General features: G+C 37.9%; 1 protein-coding gene across 3 annotated transcripts in view; it reads left to right on the plus strand.

Moving 5' to 3' along the window:
* Positions 1-22,437, plus strand: part of KCNMB2 (potassium calcium-activated channel subfamily M regulatory beta subunit 2) — a 303,117-nt gene that overhangs the window by 27,839 nt on the left and 252,841 nt on the right. The window contains exon 2 of one of the 3 annotated variants that reach the window (XM_054553019.2): positions 20,879-21,009. The exons of the other annotated variants lie outside the window; for them this stretch is intronic. Coding sequence (XP_054408994.1) covers positions 20,978-21,009 — 32 coding nt within the window. The 5' untranslated portion in view covers positions 20,879-20,977. The remainder of the gene's footprint in view (positions 1-20,878; positions 21,010-22,437) is intronic. 3 annotated transcript variants of the gene reach the window in all.

Genomic DNA, 22,437 nt, shown 5'->3' on the forward strand with positions numbered 1-22,437 from the left:
CGAGACCAGCTTGACCAACATGATGAAAGCCCATCTCCACTAAAAATAAAAAAATTAACCAGGTGTGGTGGCATGCATCTGTCATCCCAGCTACTCAAGAGGCTGAGGAAGGAGAATCGCTTGAACCCGGGAGGCGGAGGTTGCAGTGAGTCAAGGTCGTGCCAGTGCACTCCAGCCTGGGCGAGAGAGCGAGACTCCATCTCAAAAAAGAAAAATATTGAGATTTTGATTATGGTGGGTATCATATGTCATAGAAGGACAATGGTTAATATATAACAATAGTGACTAGAACAAACTCTGACTGAGACACGAAATTCAGTGCTGATGTAGGTCTGAATATCATAGGTCTGAGAACAGGGCATTTAATCCAACTGGAAAAATTGAGAGGAAAAATCAGACCTATCTAACAATTGCATGTTGTTGCTTTGTATAAAGTAGAGTAGTTGGAAAGTAAATGGATGGGAATAAAGATTTATCAAACACCCCACTTCTAGTCAGGCACAGTGCTAGGTGATTTACATGCATTGCCTTATCGAATCCTCATATTAATCTTGAGAAAAAAAGGTAATTTATTCCCATTTCTGCACAAGAAAATTAGATCTCAGTTTAAAAAACTTGCCCCCCTCTCATAAACTTGATGGATTACAAATCAATACAAATGTTTTGGAGGGTAATTCATCCAAATTATCAAAAACTTTAAGAAGCAAAATTATTACCTCAGCAATGAAATTTTTAGCCATTTATTCCTCAGAAATACTTTTTCATGTGTGCAAAGATATTATGTGCAATTTTCCTCATTCCAGCATTATTTGTAATATTAAAATTTTGGAGGCAACCTAACAGTTATTTGGTGAAACAACTTATGATACATCTATATTCTAGAATACTTTGAAGGTAATAAAAATATTAAAGTATATGAAATTAAATTCATTTGGAATAATATTTTAGTAATATTTCTTAGTATAAAAATCAAAAATACAAAAATATCATAAGTAGCAAAATTAACTTTTTATTAATAAAGTATATATACATCTGTATGGGTATAGTGAATGATCTGGAACACTATATGCCAAGTGATTAACAGTAGTTACATCTAGAGAATGAGACAAAGGGCTAGAGCGGAAGAGACCACATCCTACCTTCTGCTGTTCTGTATTATTTAAACTGTCTCAAACAGAAAAGTACCATTCCTTTAAAAAAGATGGAAAGGAATAATGAACCCAAAGTCACACAAGCAGCCACCAGCAGTTGGGACTCATCATAGTTCCTGCTTCAGTATTGACTTCTAAGTTTACATTTTGGGATTCCTCTTCTTCTGAAATGACGTTACACTGTCTAGAGTAGAAAATGATACACAGCAGAATTATGTGAGAGAACAGGAAAAATTGTCCAAGGAAAATCAATTAAAGCATGGATGAAGGCCATGGCAGCAGCCACAAACTCATTATTTTGCCATGAATTAATATATATCTCTAGATATGAAGATGGCTACAAAGAAAGTGTTGTGTCACATGAGTTTGTTTTTCTAAGAGTGTCGTTCTTTAGAGCAGGTCTAACTATTTGATTAAATTACCCCCAGAAGACATGTCTAGGTACACATAGCTATCATTAACTTTCAGATTCTCTAACAATGCATTTATATCTCCAAATTTAAACCTTCAGCATCTCCTCTGGTTTTTCTCATATAGTATCCTGCTGAAAATCAAGATTCTGATCAATCACATCCTCACAATATAAATCTCATACAAGGAAGAAGAGCTGGATTTTTAGAAACACTACAATATTTAATAACACTCATTATAATTATTAGTGAAATCCAGAACCCGGAAACAAGGTAACAAAGAGTAAAACACGAATATAAAAAATTCAGAAATATGTCCAAAGTTCCAAGAATATTGAAGGTAGACAAACTAAATTATAGTAACTTATCTCTTTGAATCAGGGCAGATTCTTACTGGCAAGGGGAATATCATGAGAATAAACTGAAGCACCCAAAGATGGTTGAACCAGATGTCCTTTAAGGTCTTTTCTTCTCTTATATGCATTTCTCCTAAAACATCTAAGTAATAACACTTAGCTGTTTCAGATGAAAATGCTCAAGGTTGATCTGCTAAGGTCTATGGTAGTCTATAACTTTCTCAAGGTATAATATTAGTCCAACTTTTTCTGGCCTATTAATAAACAAGATAAAACCATGTTTAGAATGTGCAGCTTACTAAAGGTATTGATTTTCTATTAGATAATTTTAGAGGTAGGTCTAAATATAAATTGAATCACATCTGTAAAGTTCATTGGTCTCAGCACTTGAGTGGCAGTATCTGGCCGTGTCACACAAACACACATGCACACTTGCACATGTGCACACACACATACACACACACTCCTACTTGGCAATGTTAGCTCAGAGAAAACTTATATGGACTATAAGACACAAGCCATTCAAAAACTTTCTCCAAAACCAAATCAAAAGAAATGTCAGTCTATCTAGCCATTACATCCTGTCTCCTTCAAGAAAACCACTGTTTCTCTGTTTTTTGTTTTGAACCCAATGTCAGAGGGGAATAACATATTAATTTAATTTTTTAAATCAAGCAAACATAAAAAAACTATCCCTTACTTTACATTTAGATAAATGTGTACAAATCCAGGAAACTCCATATGAATGTTGCTCAAGTGGGGGCATTTCAGCAAAAATTCATTTTACTAAGGATACATTTATAGTGCACACTTTGCAAAAGTTAGCAAGTAGCGCTGTGCTTAACAATCTGCATTCATATTGTATGAATTAACCACCTAATGGCTCCCCAGGAAATATTACAGCAAAAAACATTGATGTTGGCATAACTGAGAAGCATTCATTTAAAGATAAACTTCCTATCTTTTGTAGCTGTAGGTACTGAGGATGCATTATGATGAATAATTACACAGATTAATAAGATGTCTTCAAACTTTCTGGTACTTAAGGGAAGTAGTTTGATTATTTTCAAACAAGCGTATCGTGACTCTATTGAAGGTGTACTTTGCATATCACCATTCTAGATTTTCTCATTCTGATCCTTATACTTGCCAATATCTGACCAGAAGCAGAAAGATCAATGGAAGTAATCTGAGTTTCTGAGTGTACATGTAGATGAGAGTACACATGTGTGACAGCGTATGAGAGTGTGTGTGTGTGTGTGTGTGTGTGTGTGTCTGAATAGCTCACTTAAGCATGGTATCATTTATCAGCCAATATCATCTGTTTGAAAATTACCTGAGACATAGAAGATAGTTGGGGAGAAGTCCTGAGCAATGAATAGAAATGTCTAAATGTGGAGATTAAATAGACACATACGTAATACAACTAGTGGCTTAGAGAAGGTATTCAACAAACGATCACTATATTATTATCATCATTATTGCCTCTGTATGGCTACACAGAGAACCTGAAATCACTAACAAACTTATTTAACCTTAAAGCAGATAAGAAGCAATCAGCTGAAATGGAGGACACATTTTGCTATAGTCAGGCCTGCTTACAATAGCAAAGAGTTATAGCTAGCATTCTAACAATAAAGAAAAAATATAAAGAAAATTATAAAAGACAAACATAACTTAAAGAGCAGCATGCGCCAGGACATTTGCACCAGGACAAATAGTTTAGACTATTTGTAGCCAGAGAGAGCATCACTTAATCTTTGCAAAACACACACTTTATTTTCTTAGTGATGACACTGTTAAAAATAGCAGCTGTGGAGTCAGACATATCTGAGTTCAAATCCCAGCTCTACCACCCTGTGGTTTTGTGATCTTGGCTAAGTTGCTTAACCATGATTCTCAGTTTACTGCTCCCTTAAATAAAGATTCCATCTCTTCCTCACAGTACACTAGGTCTAAATGAAATGTTGAATGTAAGTGGCTAACACAGGGTCCACCACATGGAATCCACTTAGGTAACTACATTATTATTACCATATTTTGCTTAAGAAAACATAGAAATGTGTGATTTAAGGTCCCTTTCAAATATTTTAATGTCTAAAACAATGCTGTCATGTAAAGAGGTAATTTTTAGTTACCTAGAAAATTAACATATGGAAAGCCTAATTTCCATATGACACTGCTGTTAGACTTGGTTTATCATTTAATATATACTCAGACACAGATAAGAAGATATGTAATCACAGACAGAAAGAAAAAGTAGTTTCCCTTTCTCCTTTTTATCTGAGTCAAAGCAAGTTCATAAATGTCTCAGACTTTAAAGTCTGTTGACTAATTGTTGAAACAGGGCCAGCCACTACACCATTGTGAGTGTAACTACACCAGCTTGGATGTATGTTCCTGCTATGTTTCTTTCATGATACTTTCCTGTTTCCCTTTTTGAAACCACAGACAAAATCTGGATCCCTCCAGAGTACACATTCGTAAATGCCAGTGATATCTTGAACACTCACAATGCCAGAGGAAGGAATTCCGCTTGGAAAGAGCACAAAACCTTCTGATGACATTCATACTATAATCATGGGGATAGTCAATCAGCTTAATAGTCACAGTACTTCATGGCTCTTAAGAGGAATGGTAAAAGGAAAGGGAGAGAAATACATCATAACCAGCACTTTTCCAGTGCTTAGAAGACACTCAAGGAATACTTATTGAACTAATAAATGCATTTATCCTACCTGGAATGTGTAGAGAAATCTTTAAGATGATAGATAGATAGATAGATAGATAGATAGATGATTGATTGATAGATAGATAGATAGATAGATAGACTGAACTAGGACCTTGGTTCGAAAGAATTGAGTCTCTGTATTATTCAGAACTCTTTTTGATATAAATGACAGAAAAACATTTCAAATACATCCAACCAAATATGAATTATATTGGCTTATATAAGTAAAAATATCAGGAGTTGACTGGCTTAGCATAGCTCCTCAAAAGTGTTCTCTCTTTATTTCTTGCCTCTTTTTCTTTTGGGTTGGCTACAGTTTCCAGAAGTTTTTCCCCGTGTGTTAGGAATAAATAGCCACCAGAAGCTTCAGAGCTACATAGACTTTGCCCTCAGTAGGACAGAGAGGCTCTCTCTTCAAACATCCAAATAATTACCTTAAAAGAGGACTTCAAGTGAAGAGACCCTGCTTAAATCTGATTGGGTCCACACGATCATGGTGGCTAATCACAATGGTTAGAAACACAGCACATTCTAATTTACCACCTCGGTTCATGTAACCACATCTGTGGTGTAGAGGGGCGCACTACCCTTTGATTCATAGCCTCATCCAAATCACGGTAAGAGAAAGAGGCAATTTCCAAATGAAAAGGATGTAGAAGAAACAAAATAATAGATGTCACCTACAGCCTCTTCCATAAATTACTTTTACATCCTTGGTTGCTTCCCTCCTTGAGCCTCCATAGTACTGTAGTCAGTTGTTTACAACCGCCAGACTGCCTCAGGATTTAAACATTCTGAGTAGAAAAACATGTTTTCCTCACAGCCTGGTGTGTTGAACATCATCTGCACTCTTTAATTTAAAGGGATAACTTCTGCAAAACCACTTTGTAAACTGTAAAGAATTATATAAATGTAAATATTTAGGATAATGAACTTAATTGTCTTCAACCTTCTGAAAGAGTTAAAAAGACAGCCCTTCTATCTCAAAATTCAGTGATTTTCAAGGAGTAATGCAGAATTGCTTCCAGCAATAGCTTCTGCATCTATGCCTCTTTCAACTTATATCTGTTTATTGCATGCTTTTTTTTCGTGATTTATAAAGGAAAAGGGCTGAAGATGAAATTTTAAAACTGTGTTATTATCTTGAAACACAACTCCTGTAGTATTCATTGTAATATTATTTCTCTACTCCTGGCATGGAGCAAGATTATTTGGAATGTAGCCATGTCTGTTTTCCTTTTCTTTTGTTAGTAATGACATCTAATCTGGTATGCACTGGCTCTTTCTCCTATGCATGTTATTTCTTTTAATCTTCAGAATGAAGTAGTTTGTTTTCAATACTCCCCAGTATCTTTGTAGTGCCTTACAAGTCATCACTATCTTGAAACTACAGTCTCTCACCCATTGAAAGTGGTTTCCTAGTTTTCATGTATTTTTAATTATGCTGGGAGACAAATCATAACCCTCTCAAGGAGGACTATGTTTTATACACTTTTTTTAAATCACTCACAATGCCCTGCAATCAAAAAAGTCCCCCACAATTTTTTTAATTTAGTCTGAGAAATTAGAAAGTCTTAAGACAAAACTTGAAAACTTACCTCATTAAAATGAACCCAACTGCAATAGAAGGTCATTATAATTAAAATATTTCCAGTCCCTTCTGGACATTGACCAATAGTAATGATACCCTTTTTTTTTTTTTCCTCTTGGTAAAGTAAATGTTTCCTTTGTTAATAATTCAGTATAACAAAGACTTTTAGTCCTTAGTTCTTTTCACATAATTGTCACTAGCTATTGTGGAGAGAAAAAACCCTGAACACTTGATTCTGGAGCAAAGAACAAGTGAAAAAAGGAGCAGAAGCCACCAGCTAAAAGAGCAAAACCTTACAAAGAAATGACTGTCAAGAAAATATGACATGCAGCAATTTTTATTCTATTCTCACAAAAATGGGGGTAATAGGTAATATAATTAATGAACTCTGGTTAGAAGAAAAGGAGCTTTGACCACAAAGATATGCTATCTTACTTTACAATTTACACCAAAGTTTTATCTGTTCTGCCTCATAGGATGTAACCATTCAACAATGCTTTGAAATAGCTATTATATGTTCATCACTTTGGGATTGGGAAACTGTGTTCCAGACTTAAAGTGGTTTTCCCAAGAAAGCAAGGCTAGCCATATTCTGATGTAAACATTTTGTACTGTTTCCACAATGTCACAGAGGCTAATATTTTCTTCCACAAATTAACTATAAACTTTTAAAACACTGAATTACTACATGAACTTTAAATACAATCTCTAATTTATTACAATTTTATTCTTTCTACTTTTTAGTTGCTCTATATATGTATATGGATGTGTAGCAGAGTCTTTTGTGATTTTTTTTTTTTTAATCAAGCTTCACGGCTTTCCCTGGCTTTGTTTGACAAAAGTGTTTTGTTGTTGTTGTTGTTGTTGTTGTTGTTGTTTTAACACAAGTGACTCTGTTTTGAAACTGACAACTTTCACATTTCCCCTTTTGATCAAGATCTAATAATGTGTTACATAAATATATGGTGAATAAATAAATAAAATAGAAGGAATATTTGTAGGTAAGGCAAACTCTGTGGATCTGCCTTTTCCTTATGGATATATATATATATATATATATATTTCTGTTTCACTTATTTATGTATTTATTTATGTATTTATTTTACTTTAAGTTCTGGGATACATGGGCAGAACATGCAGGTTTGTTACATAGGTATACACGTGCCATGGTGGTTTGCTGCAGCTATTAACCTGTCATCTAGGTTTTAAAGCCCCACATGCATTAGGTATTTGTCCTAATGCTCTCCCTCCCCTTTCCCCCAAACCCCCAACAGGCTCTGTCCGGTGTGTGATGTTGCCCTCCCTGTGTCCCTGTGTTCTCATTGTTCAACTCCCAATTACGAATGAGAACATGGGTGTTTGGCTTTCTGTTCCTGTGTTAGTTTGCTGAGAATGATGGTTTCCAGCCCATCCATGTCCCTGTAAAGGACATGAAGTCATTCCTTTTTATGGCTGCATAGTATTCCATGATATACATGTGCCACATTTTCTTTATCCAGCTTATCACTGATGGGCTTTTGGGTTGGTTCCAAGTGTTTGCTATTGTAAATAATGCTGCAATAAATACATGTGTGCAGGTGTCTTTATTTGTTTCCCACTCTGTAAATTACTGTACAAGTGTAAGAATTTATTTTTTGAATTTAAAATTCTGCCATTCTGAATATCTCAAATGAATGTTACACAATCATTTCTCCAAGCAAATGGAAACATTTTCAGGGGTAGCTGCACAGCATATACAAAAGAAGGATGGTTGGTCAATGTGCATTTTTTGTGTGAGTGAGGATAACAGTTTAGTATAGACAGAAGAGACTTTCTGGCAGAATCATGCCACTGGCTTACTTTACCGGCTCAACAAAGCTATACAATTATATCCATACATAGAATGCATGACTACCTATTTAATAGAGTAGCTAAGGAAACAGAAAATCACTGATTTTCTCAAGGGAAGAATCATCCAAAGAACAAATGCTATCTTGTCTGTTTGTATCTATATGCTACTCTCAACTAATACTGATGATGAAAGATTATCAAGAATATCAAACATATGACCTTAGTATATAACAATATAGTTGCTTAGAACATGACACCTAGTAGTAATAACAAAGGAAATGTATTAATCTTCTGCAAAATTCCAGTGCTATCTCTACTATCTTTGAGAAAGGCTTGCAAATTTGTGCATTTTAGTTGTTGCTTTACTTCTGCATCTTTAAAAATAAAACAGCAAGATAAAACAAAGGGAAATCCTAGCATCTTTGAGGGAAACGTGGATCCCGTGGATAATGACACTTTCATCCAGACTCAGTCCTCAGAACACCACTTACATAGGAAGAAAAGCAATCAGCAAATATAAATAACCTAATCAAGTCATAGTCTAGGAAGTTATGACTTTAAAGAATAAAAACCTAAGCAAATGCTTGAAATAACTAAAATAAATTAATCTAAAACTGTTTACTAATGTTATAACTGGACACATGTTTTAAGTAGGTTTTTTCACTTATTTACAAATTCAAACAGTAAATATCATAGTAGGTTCTCCAGAAACTATTATGAACAAAATGTAAAAACGTAAATACATTTGAGGAAGAAATTTTTTTTCTTGTTTTTTTTTTTTTTTTTTTTTCTTGAGACAGAGTCTTACTCTGTCACCCACGTTGGAGGACAGTGGCACAATCTTGGTTCACTGCAACTTTTGCCTCCCAGGTTCCAAGATTCTCTTGCCTCAGCCTCCCCGAGTAGCTGGGATTACAGGCGCCTGCCACCACGCCCAGACAATTTTTGTATTTTTAGTAGACATGGTGTTTCACCATGTTGACCAGGCTAGTCTTGAATTCCTGACCTCGGGTGATCCGCCTGCTTCAGCATCCCGAAGTGCTGGGATTACAAGCATGAGCCACCACACCCGGCCAGAAATATTCTAAGTAACAACTCCAAAAGTTTATGAATTAAGGTCTAATTCAGTAGCATAGTTATTAATAAGTGCAACCAGAGTTTGTGGAATTGTTTTACATTCAGTCTTAAAGCCAGTTCTGTATTTGACCAAAGATTTGATTTGGCTGTGTACAGTGGGGGCTCATGCCTATAATCCCAGCAATTTGAGAAACCAAGGCAGGAGGATTGCTTGAGCTCAGGAGTTCAAGTCCAGCCTGGACAATGTGGGGAGATGTCATCTCTATAAAACATAAAAAAAATAAAACTAACCAGGCATGGTGGTGCATGCCTCAACTCAGCAACTTGGAAGGCTGAGGAGGGAGGATTGTTTGAGCCCGGGAGGTCAAGGCTGAAGTGAGCCATGATTGTGCCACTGCATTCCAGCCTGGGTAACAGAGTGAGACCCTGTCTCAAAAAAAAAAAAAAGGCTTTTATTTAGCAACAATGTTGTATGAGACATGACACTAACCAGTATGAGAGATAAACTGCTTTCTAGATGTTTAGTGTTTAATAGAAAAATGTAAGGCATTCACTCAAATAAAGCTGTGATGCCTGTGAAAGGAGAGATCAAAATGATCAAGAAGTGTGTAAGAGAGAAATTTCCCACCTAGAGGAAATAAAGAAACTTCACAGAGCGAGGTTGCTGTGAGAAGCAAATGGCATAATATACATTAAAGCACTCTGTAAATTACAAAATTATGTTCTAATGTTAGATGATTTTCTCCAAGAATAGAGCCAAACATGTGGCACTCTAAATTCGACACCAAGAAGGACAGTTGAATTAGTCTTTTTTAGACATAAGAACAGAGGTCCTCTAAGAACACAGAAACCAAGGAATCGCACCTCTTGCCCCAAACAAGGAGATGTTAGGTAGTGCAGGTTCCCATGGAGGAAACGAGGGAAGCAGAAGCTTGTTTGGAGAGCAGGCTGCACTGAGCACACAGGCAGCAGGCTGTGCCTCTTCACACTCTGACTCTACCATTTTAACCTGGCACCTCATGGGGCTTCAGAACTAAGTGAGCCTTATTCCTTCCGGATATATCTTATCTCTTTGCCTTTTGAGTATTTCTTCATATTCAACTTGTCTGTATCTCTGTTGGACTCATTGCAGCTTAGAACTGCTTTCTATCCGTGTTTTTACTTCCACAGCCACCACGTAATGTTGATTCTCTTTATGGCTCTTGCTGCAAATTCCTAAGGGAGGGAATCTGCCTGTTTGGCTTATTTTTTCTAATCCAGTCCGTGTCAGACATCCCTGTCCAACTTAAGGATCAGCTGCCCTTGAGTCAAGTGCCCAACTGTTGCCCAATCACCTTTAATCAGGGTGGAAGTGTTGTGCGGTTCAAGGCCTGACCATCTAGATTTTATCCTTCATTCATACACCTGTTGCTCTATGTGCTGGATGATACAATGTACACAATTTAAATAAATAAATAAATCTGGGCCAGGCTTGGTGGCTCATGCCTGTAATCCCAGCACTTTGGGAGGCTGAGGCAGGCAGATCACCTGAGGTCAGGAGTTGGAGACCAGCCTGGCCAACATGCTGAAACCCCCTCTCTACTAAAAATGCAAAAACTAGCCAGGCATGGTGATGCATACCTGTAATCCCAGCTACTTGGGAGGCTAAGGCAGGAGAATCACTTGAACCCAGGAGACAGAGGTTGCAGTGAGCCAAGATCACACCACTGCACTCAAGCCTGGGCAACAGATCAAGACTCTGTCTATAAATAAATAAATAAACAAATAAAATCTGTATCTTTGTGATGCTTCCATTCTAGTTGTAAGAGACAATAATAAAAGTGAGAAAATAAACAAGATAAATTCAACTGTGATAAATACTATGGAAATATTAAAATATCTAACAAGAATGGGAGTGAGGAAAGAGATGAGATACTGGTTTGGGCTGGGTAGTTACAGAAGGAAAGGGACTCAGTGAGTAGAGAGCAGGGTGAGTTGAGTTCTGGGGTAAGGGGTTATGTCACATCACCGCAAGTAAAATACACCAAGACTGCTAAGTTTATTAGCATCATTCCAATCCTCCTCCCAACCAGGGTCAATATTAACATACCAAGTTTAAAATATGTATACTAACAATTGTGAGCTGTGACGAATCAACTTCCAAACATGTAGGAGCACAAATCCAAGAAAATAAAGATACCATCTAGTGATAGTCAGAACTGATGGTAATTTTGCTGTGATTTCTACTCCTCAGGATTATTGACAGGATACAACTAATATGAAATAAAAGATATAAAAGCATTTGTGAACCAAAGGTCTTTATATAGATACACAGGATCATGATCATTACCAGTATAAACTACAGTAAAGGGAAGAACAGTGAGTCCCATGCCAGGTAGGCATCCACCAATCTCACTTTTTAGAAATTGTGAGTAATAAAAAAAATGCTTGCAATACATACTGATGATGTGCGAGGGAGAGAATATTACCAAGCTTGAACTTTATAGGGAAAAAATTTTTATGTCCATATATTTATGTCATCCGTGTTGGTAACACTGTGAACACTGTTTAAAATCAAAATCTCTTCATTTCACTAAGTACATTGCAATTTCTACAGCTGGATCTCACAAAAATAAGATTTTTAAGTCAGAAGTTTGTTCCAGTTTTAGAGGTTATATTTTCAGTCCTGCCACCTTTCCTACATCACTCTAAGCTTATACAAAATCAGATAAGGGGGTGGCTGGTAAGATGGCTGAATAGGAGCAGCTCTGGTCTGCAGCTCCCAGCAAGATCAATGCAGAAGGCAGGTGATTTCTGCATTTGCAACTGAGGTACCCAGTTCATCTCATTGGGACTGGTTAGATAGTGGGTGCAGCCCATGGAGGGCAAGCAGAAGCAGGGTAGAGCGTTGCCTCACCCAGGAAGCACAAGGGGCTGGGGAACTCCCTCCCCTAGCCAAGAGAAGCTGTGAGGGACTGTGCCATGAAGAACTAGGCACTCGGCCCAGATACTGCTCTTTGCCCATGGTCTTTGCAACCTGCAGACCAGGAGATTCCCTTGGGTGCCTACATCACCAAGGACCTGGGTTTTAAGCACAAAGCTGGGCAGCCATTTGGGCAGACACCGAGCTAGCTGCAGGAATTTTTTTCATACCCCAGTGGTGCCTGGAAAACCAGCAAGACAAAACTGTTCACTTCCCTGGAAAGGGGGCTGAAGCCAGGGAGCCAAGTGGTCTAGCTCAGCAGATCCCACCCCCATGGAGCCCAGCAAGCTAAGATCCACTGGCTTGAAATTCTCGCTGCCAGCACAGCAGTCTGAAGTTGACCTGGGAGGCTCAAGCTTGGTAGGGGGAGGGGCATCCACCATTACCAAGACTTGAGTAGGCAATTTTCCCCTCACAGTGTAAACAAAGCCATCAGGAAGTTCAAACAGGGCAGAGCCCACCACACCTTGGCAAAGCCACTGTAGCCAGACTGCCTGTCTAGATTCCTCCTCCCTAGGCAAGGCATCTCTGAAAGAAAGGCAGCAGCCCCAGACAGGGGCTTATATCTAAAACTCCCGTTTCCCTGGGACAGAGCACCTGGGGGAAGGGGCAGCTGTGGGTGCAGCCTCAGCAGACTTAAATGTTCCTGACTGCCGGCTCTGAAGAGAGTGGAGGATCTCCCAGCACAGTGCTCGAGCTCTGCTAAGGGACAGACTGCCTCCTCAAGTGGGTCCCTGACCCCGGTGCCTCCTGACTGGGAGACACCTCCCAGCAGGTCGACACCTCCCACGAATGAGGTGTCGACAGGCACCTCATACTGGAGAGCTCCAGCTGGCATCTGGTGGGTGCCTCTCTGGGACAAAGCTTCCAAAGGAAGGAACAGGGAGCAATATTTGCTCTTCTGCAGCCTCTGCTTGCCTCCACTCCAGGCAAACAGGGTCTGGAGTGGACTTTCAGCAGATTACAGCAGACCTGCAGAAGAGGGGCCTGACTGTTAGAAGGAAAACTAACAAACAGAAAGGAATAGCATCAACATCAACAAAAAGGACATCCATACCAAAACCCCATCTGAAGGTCACCAACATCAAAGACCAAAGGTAGATAAATCCATAAAGATGAGGAAAAACCAGCTCAACAATTCTGAAAATTCCAAAAACCAGAACGTCTCTTCTCCTCCAAAGGATCACAACTCCTCACCAGCAAGGGAACAAAACTGGCCAGAGAAGGAGTTTGATGAATTGACAGAAGTAGGCTTCAGAAGGTGGGTAATAACAAACTCCTCCAAGCTAAAGGAGCATGTTCTAACCCAATGCAAGGAAGCTAAGAACCTTGAAAAAAGGTTAGAGGAATTGCTAAGTAGAATAACCAGTTTAAAGAAGAACACAAACACAAGTTTAGAGAAGATAGAGCTGAAAAACGGCACGAGAACTTCGTGAAGCATACACAAGTATCAATAGCCGAATCGATTAAGCAGAAGAAAGGATATCAGAGATTGAAGATCAACTTGATGAAATAAAGTATGAAGACAAGACTAGAGAAAAAGAATGAAAAGGAAAGAATAAAGCCTCCAAGAAAAATGGGATTATGTGAAAATGCCAATCCTACATTTGATTGGTGTACCTGAAAGTGACAGGGAAAATGGAACCAAGTTGGAAAACATTCTTCAGGATATTATCCAGGAGAACTTCCCCAACCTAGCAAGACAGGCCAACATTCAAATTCAGGAAATACAGAGAACACCACAAACATACTCCTTGAGAAGAGCAACCCCAAGACACGTAATTGTCGGATTCACCAAGGTTAAAATGAAGGAGAAAATGTTAAGGGCAGCCAGAGAGAAAGGTTGGGTTACCCACAAAGGGAAGCCCATCAAACCAACAGCAGATCTCTCTGCAGAAACCCTACAAGCCAGAATAGAGTGGGGGCCAATATTGAACACTCTTACAGAAAAGAATTTTCAACCCAGAATTTCATATCCAGCCAAACTAAACTTCATAAGCGAAGGAGAAACAAACTAGTTTACCAACAAGCAAATGCTGAGAGATTTGTCACCACCAGGCCTGCCTTACAAGAGTTCCTGAAGGATGCACTAAATATGGAAAGGAAAAACTAGTACCAGCCACTGCAAAAACATACCAAATTGTAAAGACCATTGACACTATAAAGAAACTGCATCAACTAACAGTCAAAATAACCAGCTAGCATCATAATGACAGGATCAAATACACACATAACAATATTAACCTCAAATGTAAACAGGTTAAATGCCCCAGTTAAAAGACACAGACTGGCAAATTGAATAAAAAATCAAGGCCCATCAGTCTGCTGTATTCAGGAGATCAATCTAATGTGCAAAGACACACAAAGGCTCAAAATAAAGAGATGGAGGAATATTTACTAACCAAATGGAAATCAAAAAGAAGCAGTGTTTGCAATCCTAGTCTCTGACAAAACAGACTTTAAACTAACAAAGATCAAAAAAGACAAAGAAGAGCATTACATAAAGGTAAAGAGATCAATGTAATGAGAAGAGCTAACTATCCTAAATACATATGCACCCAATACAGGAGCAAACAGATTCATAAAGCAAGTTCTTAGAGACCTACAAAGAGACTTGGACTTCCACACAATAATAATGGGAGACTTTAACAACCCACCATCAATATTAGACAGATCAATGAGATGGGAAATTAACAAGGATATTCAGGACTTGACCTCAGCTATGGACCAAGCAGACGTAATAGACATCAACAGAACTCCCCACCCCAAATCAACAGAATATACGTTCTTCTAAGAACCACATCACACTTATTTCAAAATTGACCACATAATTGGAAGTAAAACACTCCTCAGCAAATGCAAAAGAACAGAAATCATAACAAACAGTCTCTCAGGCTACAATGCAATCAAATTAGAACTCAGGATTAAGAAACTTACTCAAAACCACACAACTACATGGAAACTGAACAACCTGCTCCTGAATGACTACGAGGTAAAAATGAAATTATGGCAAAAATAAGTAAGTTCTTTGAAACTAATGAGAACAAAGACACGACACACAAGAATCTCTGGGACACAGCTAACGCAGTGTTTAGAGGGAAATTTATAGCACTAAATGCCCACAGGAGAAAGCAGGAAAGATCTAAAATCAAGACCCTAAAATCACAATTAAAAGAACTAGAGAAGCAAGAGCAAACAAATTCAAAAGCTAGCAGAAGAGAAGAAACAACTAAGATCAGAGCAGAACTGAAGGAGATAGAGACATGAAAAACCCTTCAAAAAATCAAAGAATCCAGGAGCTGGTTTGTTTGAAAAGATTAACAAAATAGATAGACCACTCTCCAGGCTAATAAAGAAGAAATGAGAGAAGAATCAAATAGACACAATAAAAAATGATAAAGGGGATATCACCACTTATACCACAGAAATACAAACTACCATCAGAGAACACTATAAAAACCTCTATGCAAATAAACTAGAAAATCTACAACAGATAAACTCCTGGACACATACACCCTCCCAAGGCTAAACCAGGAAGAAGTCGAATCTCTGAATATACCAATAACAAGTTCTGAAATTGAGGCAGTAATTAATAGCCTACCAACCAAAAAAGCCCAGGACCAGATGAATTCGCAGCCGAATTCTATGAGAGGTAAAAGGGAATTTGGTACCATTTGTTCCGAAACTATTCCAAACAATAGAAAAAGAGGGACTCATCCCTAACTCATTTTATGAGGCCAGCATCATCCTGATACCAAAACCTGGCAGACACACAACAAAAAAAGAAAATTTCAGGCCAATATCAGGCCTGATGAACATTGATGTGAAAATCCTCAGTAAAATACTGGCAAACTGAATCCATCAGCACATCAAAAAGCTTATCCACCACAATCCAGTTGGCTTCATCCCTGGGATGCAAGGCTGGTTCAACATATGCAAATCAATAAATGTAATCCATCACATAACCAGAACCAATGACAGAAACCACATGATTATCTCAATAGATGCAGAAAAGGCCTTCAATAAAATTCAACAGCCCTTCATGCTAAAAACTCAATAAACTGGGTATTGACACAATGTATCAAAATAATAAGAGCTATTTATGACAAACCCACAGCCAATATCATACTGAATGGGCAAAAGCTGGAAGCATTCCCTTTGAAAACCAGCACACGACAAGGATGCGCTCTCATCACTCCTATTCAACATAGTATTGGAAGTTCTGGCCAGGGCAATCAGGCAAGAGAAAGAAATAAAAGGTATTCAAATAGGAAGAGAGGAAGTCAAATTGTCTCTGTTTGAAGGTGACATGATTGTATATTTAGAAAACGCCATCATCTCAGCCCAAAATCTGCTTAAGCTGATAAGCAACTTCAGCAAAGTCTCAGGAGACAAAATCAATGTGTAAAAGTCACAAGCATTTCTATACACCAATAATAGACAAACAGGGAGCCAAATCATGAGTGAACTCCCATTCACAATTACTACAAAGAGAATAAAATACCTAGGAATCCAACTTACAAGGGATGTGAAGGAACTCTTCAAGGAGAACTACAAACCACTGCTCAAGGAAATAAGAGAGGACACAAACAAATGGAAAAACATTCCATGCTCATGGATAGGAAGAATCAATATAGTCAAAATGGCCATACTGCCCAAAGGAATTTATAGATTCAATGCTATCCCCATCAAGCTACCACTGACTTTCTTCGCCGAATTAGAAAAAACTACCTTGAAGTTCATATGGAACCAAAAATGAGCCTGTATAGCCAAGGCAAATATTAGCAAAAAGAACATAGCTGGAGGCATCACATTACCTGACTTCAAACTATACTACAAAGCTACAGTAACCAAAACAGCATGGTACTGGTACCAAAACAGAGAGATAGACCAGTAGAACAAAACAGAGGCCTCAGAAATAACATCACACATCTACAACCATCTGGTCTTTGACAAACGTGACAAAAACAAGCTATAGGGAAAAGATTCCCTATTTAATAAATGATGTTGGGAAAACTGGCTAGCCATATGCAGAAAACTGAAACTGGACCCCTTCCTTACACCTTATACAAAAATTAACTCAAGATAGATTAAAGACTTAAATGTTAGACCTAAAACCATAAAAACCCTAGAAGAAAACCTAGGCAATACCATTCAGGACATAGGCTTAGGCAAAGACTTCATGACTAAAACACCAAAAGCAATGGCAACAAAAGCCAAAATAGACAAATGGGATCTAATTAACTAAAGAGCTTCGGCACAGCAAAAGAAACTATCATCAGAGTGAACAGGAAACCTACAGAATGGGAGAAAATTTTTACAATCTATCCATCTGACAAAGGGCTAATATCTGGAATCTACAAGGAGCTTAAACAAATTTGCAAGAAAAAAGAACAACTCCATCAAAAAAGTGGGCAAAGAATATAAACAGACACTTCTCAAAATAAGACATTTATGCAGCCAACAAACATATGAAAAAAAGGTCGTCATCAGTGATCATTAGAGAAATGCAAATCAAAACCACAATGAGATATCATCTCATGCCAGTTAGAATGGCAATCATTAAAAAGGCAGGAAACAACAGATGCTGGAGAGGATGTGGAGAAATAGGAATGCTTTTACACTGTTGGTGGGAGTGTATATTAGTTCAACCATTGTGGAAGACAGTGTGGCAGTTCCTCAAGGATCTAGAATCAGAAATGCCATTTGACCCAGCAACCCCATTACTGGGTATATACCCAAAGGATTATAAATAATTCCAATATTAAGACACATGCACTTGTATGTTTATTGCAGCACTGTTCACAATAGCAAAGACTTGCTAGCAACCCAAATGCCCATCAATGATAGACTGGATAAAGAAAATGTGGCACATATACACCATTGAATACTATGCAGCCATAAAAAAGGATGAGTTCATGTCCTTTGCAGGGACATGGATGAAGCCGGAAACCATCACTCTCAGCAAACTAACACAGGAACAGAAAACCAAACACCACATGTTCTTACTCTTATGTAGGAGTTGAACACTGAGAACATACGGACACAGGGAGAGAACATCACACACCAGGGCCTGTGACGGGGTGGGGGTTAGGGGAGGGATAGCCTTAGGAGAAATACCTAATGTAAGTGATGGGTTGATGGGTATAGCAAACCACCATGGCACACGTATACTATGTAACAAACCTTCACATTCTGCACATGTATTCCAGAACTTGAAGTATAGAAAAATAGAAAAAAAATCAGATGAGCATAACAAATATTTTAATTTATTTCCTTAAGACATGTCATGTAATTACAAGATAACGGGTTGTCTAGTTTTACAAATACAGGGCAAACCATTCAAAAGGTCACTTTTTTGATTGACCTCTTCCCACATCTATCACTAATTTTCTTTAAAAGTTAATTTACCTTGAGCCTCCAGAATAATTATTTTTCTGTATCCATTGTCTATATCTTTCTTAGGCCTTCTAGAAATAGGAAGACTTTGCATATGATTTTGTTTATATGCCCGTTTATAAGAAAAAAATAATAATGTCACTGTGAATCAGCACAATGCAGAGAAAAGGCCTTGGATTAAATACTATTTTTACCACTAAACTATTGCATGACCACGAGCAAATTATTTAACTTTTCTGAGAATCAACTCCTCAATGGTAAAACTGAAGAAGGAAAGACATGGTGTATGTAAAACTTCTGGCATAAAATAAGAATCCAATGATACTGGTTCTCTTTAAAAATGGAATAATTTTCTATATGTTCATTTGGTTATAAGAGGAAACAGAAATAATGTGCTTTGAGTTCAATATAATCTATGTCTTAGGACTTCAAGTGAACAGTCTTAAAGTATACATTATTTACTCGATGGATGAAATGGCTACCTAGAGTTGTTAATACATATTAAAATGCATGTTTCAGAAATAAAAAAGTTACTATAAAAATTGCTAATATATTTATAGGATAATTGGCTGTTTAAAGTATGATCCATTTGTTATTTGCATTCCACAAAGTAAGATGAGAAATTACATTAGATTATACCAATCATTGGTTAAATCTTATTTTCTTATTTAAATCAAAATTAAGTTATACAAATATAAAAAGGGAACTTAATAACGGCAAGTTTCAGTCTCTTTTTGGTTGAGAATTCATCAAAAACCTTTAATTCACTAATTGGAGGTGATATTCTGTAATTGTAAATAGTTAAGAACTTTGAGCTATTTATTTCAAATTTGACTGAGTTACAAAATATAAAAATAATAACTGTTTCTCATTGATTGGATCTTTTATAATGATGTCCTCAAGAAGATAGAATTTAAAAAAAGAATAAAAAATTCCTTTTCACAGCTAAAATCTACTAGCTGTGTAATCCTGGCAAGTTACTTAACTTTTCTGAGGCTCCGAAATTTTTATTTCTAAAAGTGAGAATAATACCTTACTCTCTTCACAGAGATGTTTTGAAGAAGAAATGAGATCATGCACATAAATATACTCAGAAACACTAAGGTCAAAAAAGAAGGAAATGGCCAGAGTTTATGGTTCCTTTCTTTGACTTCCAATAGCAAGCTGTTAACTGCACTCCCTGGTATTATAATTACCTGTTCTCATGGCCTGAAAGTGATGCAGTAGCAGGTGGAAGAATTAACCGGAGGTCTGTGAAACTCCACACTAAGCTATCTTCCCTGGTTAGGAAAACTTGGGTTGAAATCATTTATTCAACCAGAAATGGTGTTATTTTTGTCATGTTTTGTAATGTCTAACTTCTCCAAGGGCACTGGCAAAGGAGATGTACAGAAGACAAAAAGCAGCTAGCCAAGGGGTTGTCCTAGCTGGCAGGGCTAACATGTCTGCTTTAAAAAGATGATGAAACGGATGGCTCATGCATCTGCGTATGGCTTTTATATCCCAGCCAACACTCAAGTTTAGTGCCTCCAAAGCAGCTTGCTGCTCACCTTAAAAAACCCTGAACGAGAATGAGAAACTGGTCCAAGGTTGGTGTATTAGAGGATTCTTACATGTACAGACTAAGATAAATTAGTGAGGCTTAGTGGGAGACAGTGCTGGGTACTTTGCCACAGGCAATAGTTGTTCCAACTTTATAGGAGAGAACCTGCCCAGTCTCCCGCAGGTGCTCTCCCCCTCCCTCCCTCCATCTCCAAAAGAAAAAGCTTGTGTGAAAATTCATCCCTTTTTCTTTTATTTTGACTAAGTAGTCAAATTTCTACTATATTAATATCATGTAAGTGACACTCATTTAAATTCACTCTCTTGATAGAAAGGTGAGTTGATTATCACACCTGTTATTTTTTCACTGCCAAAAGATTGCAATAACCTCCCTCCATCACCCTCAAAAAACAAACAGAAACCATCGGAGGCATAGCCATTGTTTACATATTGTATTTGTGTGCACCTATCTACAATGTTCTTTCTTCTAAGAAGGAGTTTATCTGCCAATGTTTTTGGCTTCAGCAGCAGCGCTCTTCTTGACAGACTAAGAGAAGGATCTACAGAAAAGTCATCTGATCAAGGTTTTGGGTCAAATTAAAACTCCCTGGACAGAATCCTCTTTCCTTCACTTAGATTTCTGCAAACAGAAAGCAGATTATTCTCCCGGCAAATAGCGACTCTAGAAACGCTTGTGTTTTTCAGACTTTGGCAGAACTTGTTGAAAACAGCATCATCATAATACATTTGTACAAACTCGAATTTCAGTGGCTCTTTTGTCCCACATGATGCATGATGAAATTTACAAAGGTCTGTTTTACTCCCACAGGGTCATTTCTTTTGTGTTCCTACAGAGCCAATCGGCTTCATTTAAGTCCAAGTTATTATATTAACCATCCCTTTCACTAGACTGGAGAACTTCTTTTTCATGGTCCGTATCATGGCCACAATGCATCAAAGGTAGGATCATTGTTTTCCACTTACTTTTGCTACTAGACCCCCAAATTCTAATAACAGAAATTTTTAGGGTTGGGAAGGGGAGAGAGACAGGGCTGGAAACAGATTCCATCATCAGCAATCTTATCTGGGTATTTGAATATACCAAGCCTGGGATACTTCCTGTAACACTGTGTTCAGGGTTCAGTCTGACTTGCTTTTCTTCCAGATGTAGGGTGGGCTGACTTGGGCTTGATCCAGAGACTTAGGCATCTGATAAAAGCTGCCTGAGTAGTTTTGCATTTTTATTAACAAAGCAATATAATGCTAGTTTTCTAGGGCACTGTAGTCTCACTTAAAACATGTATAAACTGCTTTATTAGAGATTATAGCACTATTGGGAGAGAAAATAGAAGTGATCATTTATATGATAATGTGAGCTGATAATTTAGGAGTGATTCATTCTCATTAATGTTCGCACACTGCCATGTAAGTTTATTAGTTAGTGTGTGTGGTAGAACAGAAGGTAAGGCCTTTGATAAAACAATCTTTGAGTATTTTTCCTGTATGGTAGAGTCGTATAGAAAACTTAGTAAGATTGTGAGGTGCAGAAACAGCCACTGCTCCCCTTTTGCTGTTTCTCTACCCTGTCTCTTGCTCTTTGCCTCGTTTACACAAGCTGGGGCAAATGGGATAAGCCCATGGATGTGTCAAGAGAGGATTTTGTGGAAGGAATTCAAGTTTAGGATGGAGGATTTGACTAGATGAATTCTAAGATTCCTTCCATCTTTGACTTTCCCTTGACCTAAGCAGGAGGTGGAAATAATTTCCAGCTGCAAACACCAGCAGAGAGCCAAATTAAAAAGAAATTTTGTGATATGCCACTGGACAGGAAAAAAAAGAAAGAAGTAATTGTGGTAACAAATCAAGCACGTCAGGAAGTCTAAAGATGAGCTCTTTTAGTCAGCATTACATTTTAGCATAAAATAAATCTTGTGTCTTTAAAATTTACTTTTTGAAAACAGTCTGTCATAATTTTTTTTCAGAAGAATAGAAGGAAGTGGGGAGAGAGCACTTTTCTTTTCTTTTCTTTTCTTTCTTTTTTTTTTTTTTTTTTTCTTTTTGAGACTGAGTCTCGCTCCGTCACCAGACTGGAGTGCAGTGGCACAATCTCAGCTCACTGCAACCTCCGCCTCCCGGGTTCAAGCCATTCTCCTGCCTCAGCCTCCTGAGTAGCTGGGATTACAGGCACGTGCCACCACGCCTGGCTAATTTTTGTATTTTTAGTAGAGACAGGGTTTCACCGTGTTGGTCAGGCTTGTCTCGAACTCCTGACCTCAGGTGATCTGCCCACCTGGGCCTCCCAAAGTGCTGGGATTACAGGCGTGAACCACTATGCCCGGCCCAAAATGCCAATCTTTTATCTTGTGGTTTCTCAGTTTGATGTCAAGA

This window comes from Pongo abelii, chromosome 2 (assembly GCF_028885655.2).
Source record: "Pongo abelii isolate AG06213 chromosome 2, NHGRI_mPonAbe1-v2.0_pri, whole genome shotgun sequence".
NCBI lineage: Eukaryota > Metazoa > Chordata > Mammalia > Primates > Hominidae > Pongo > Pongo abelii.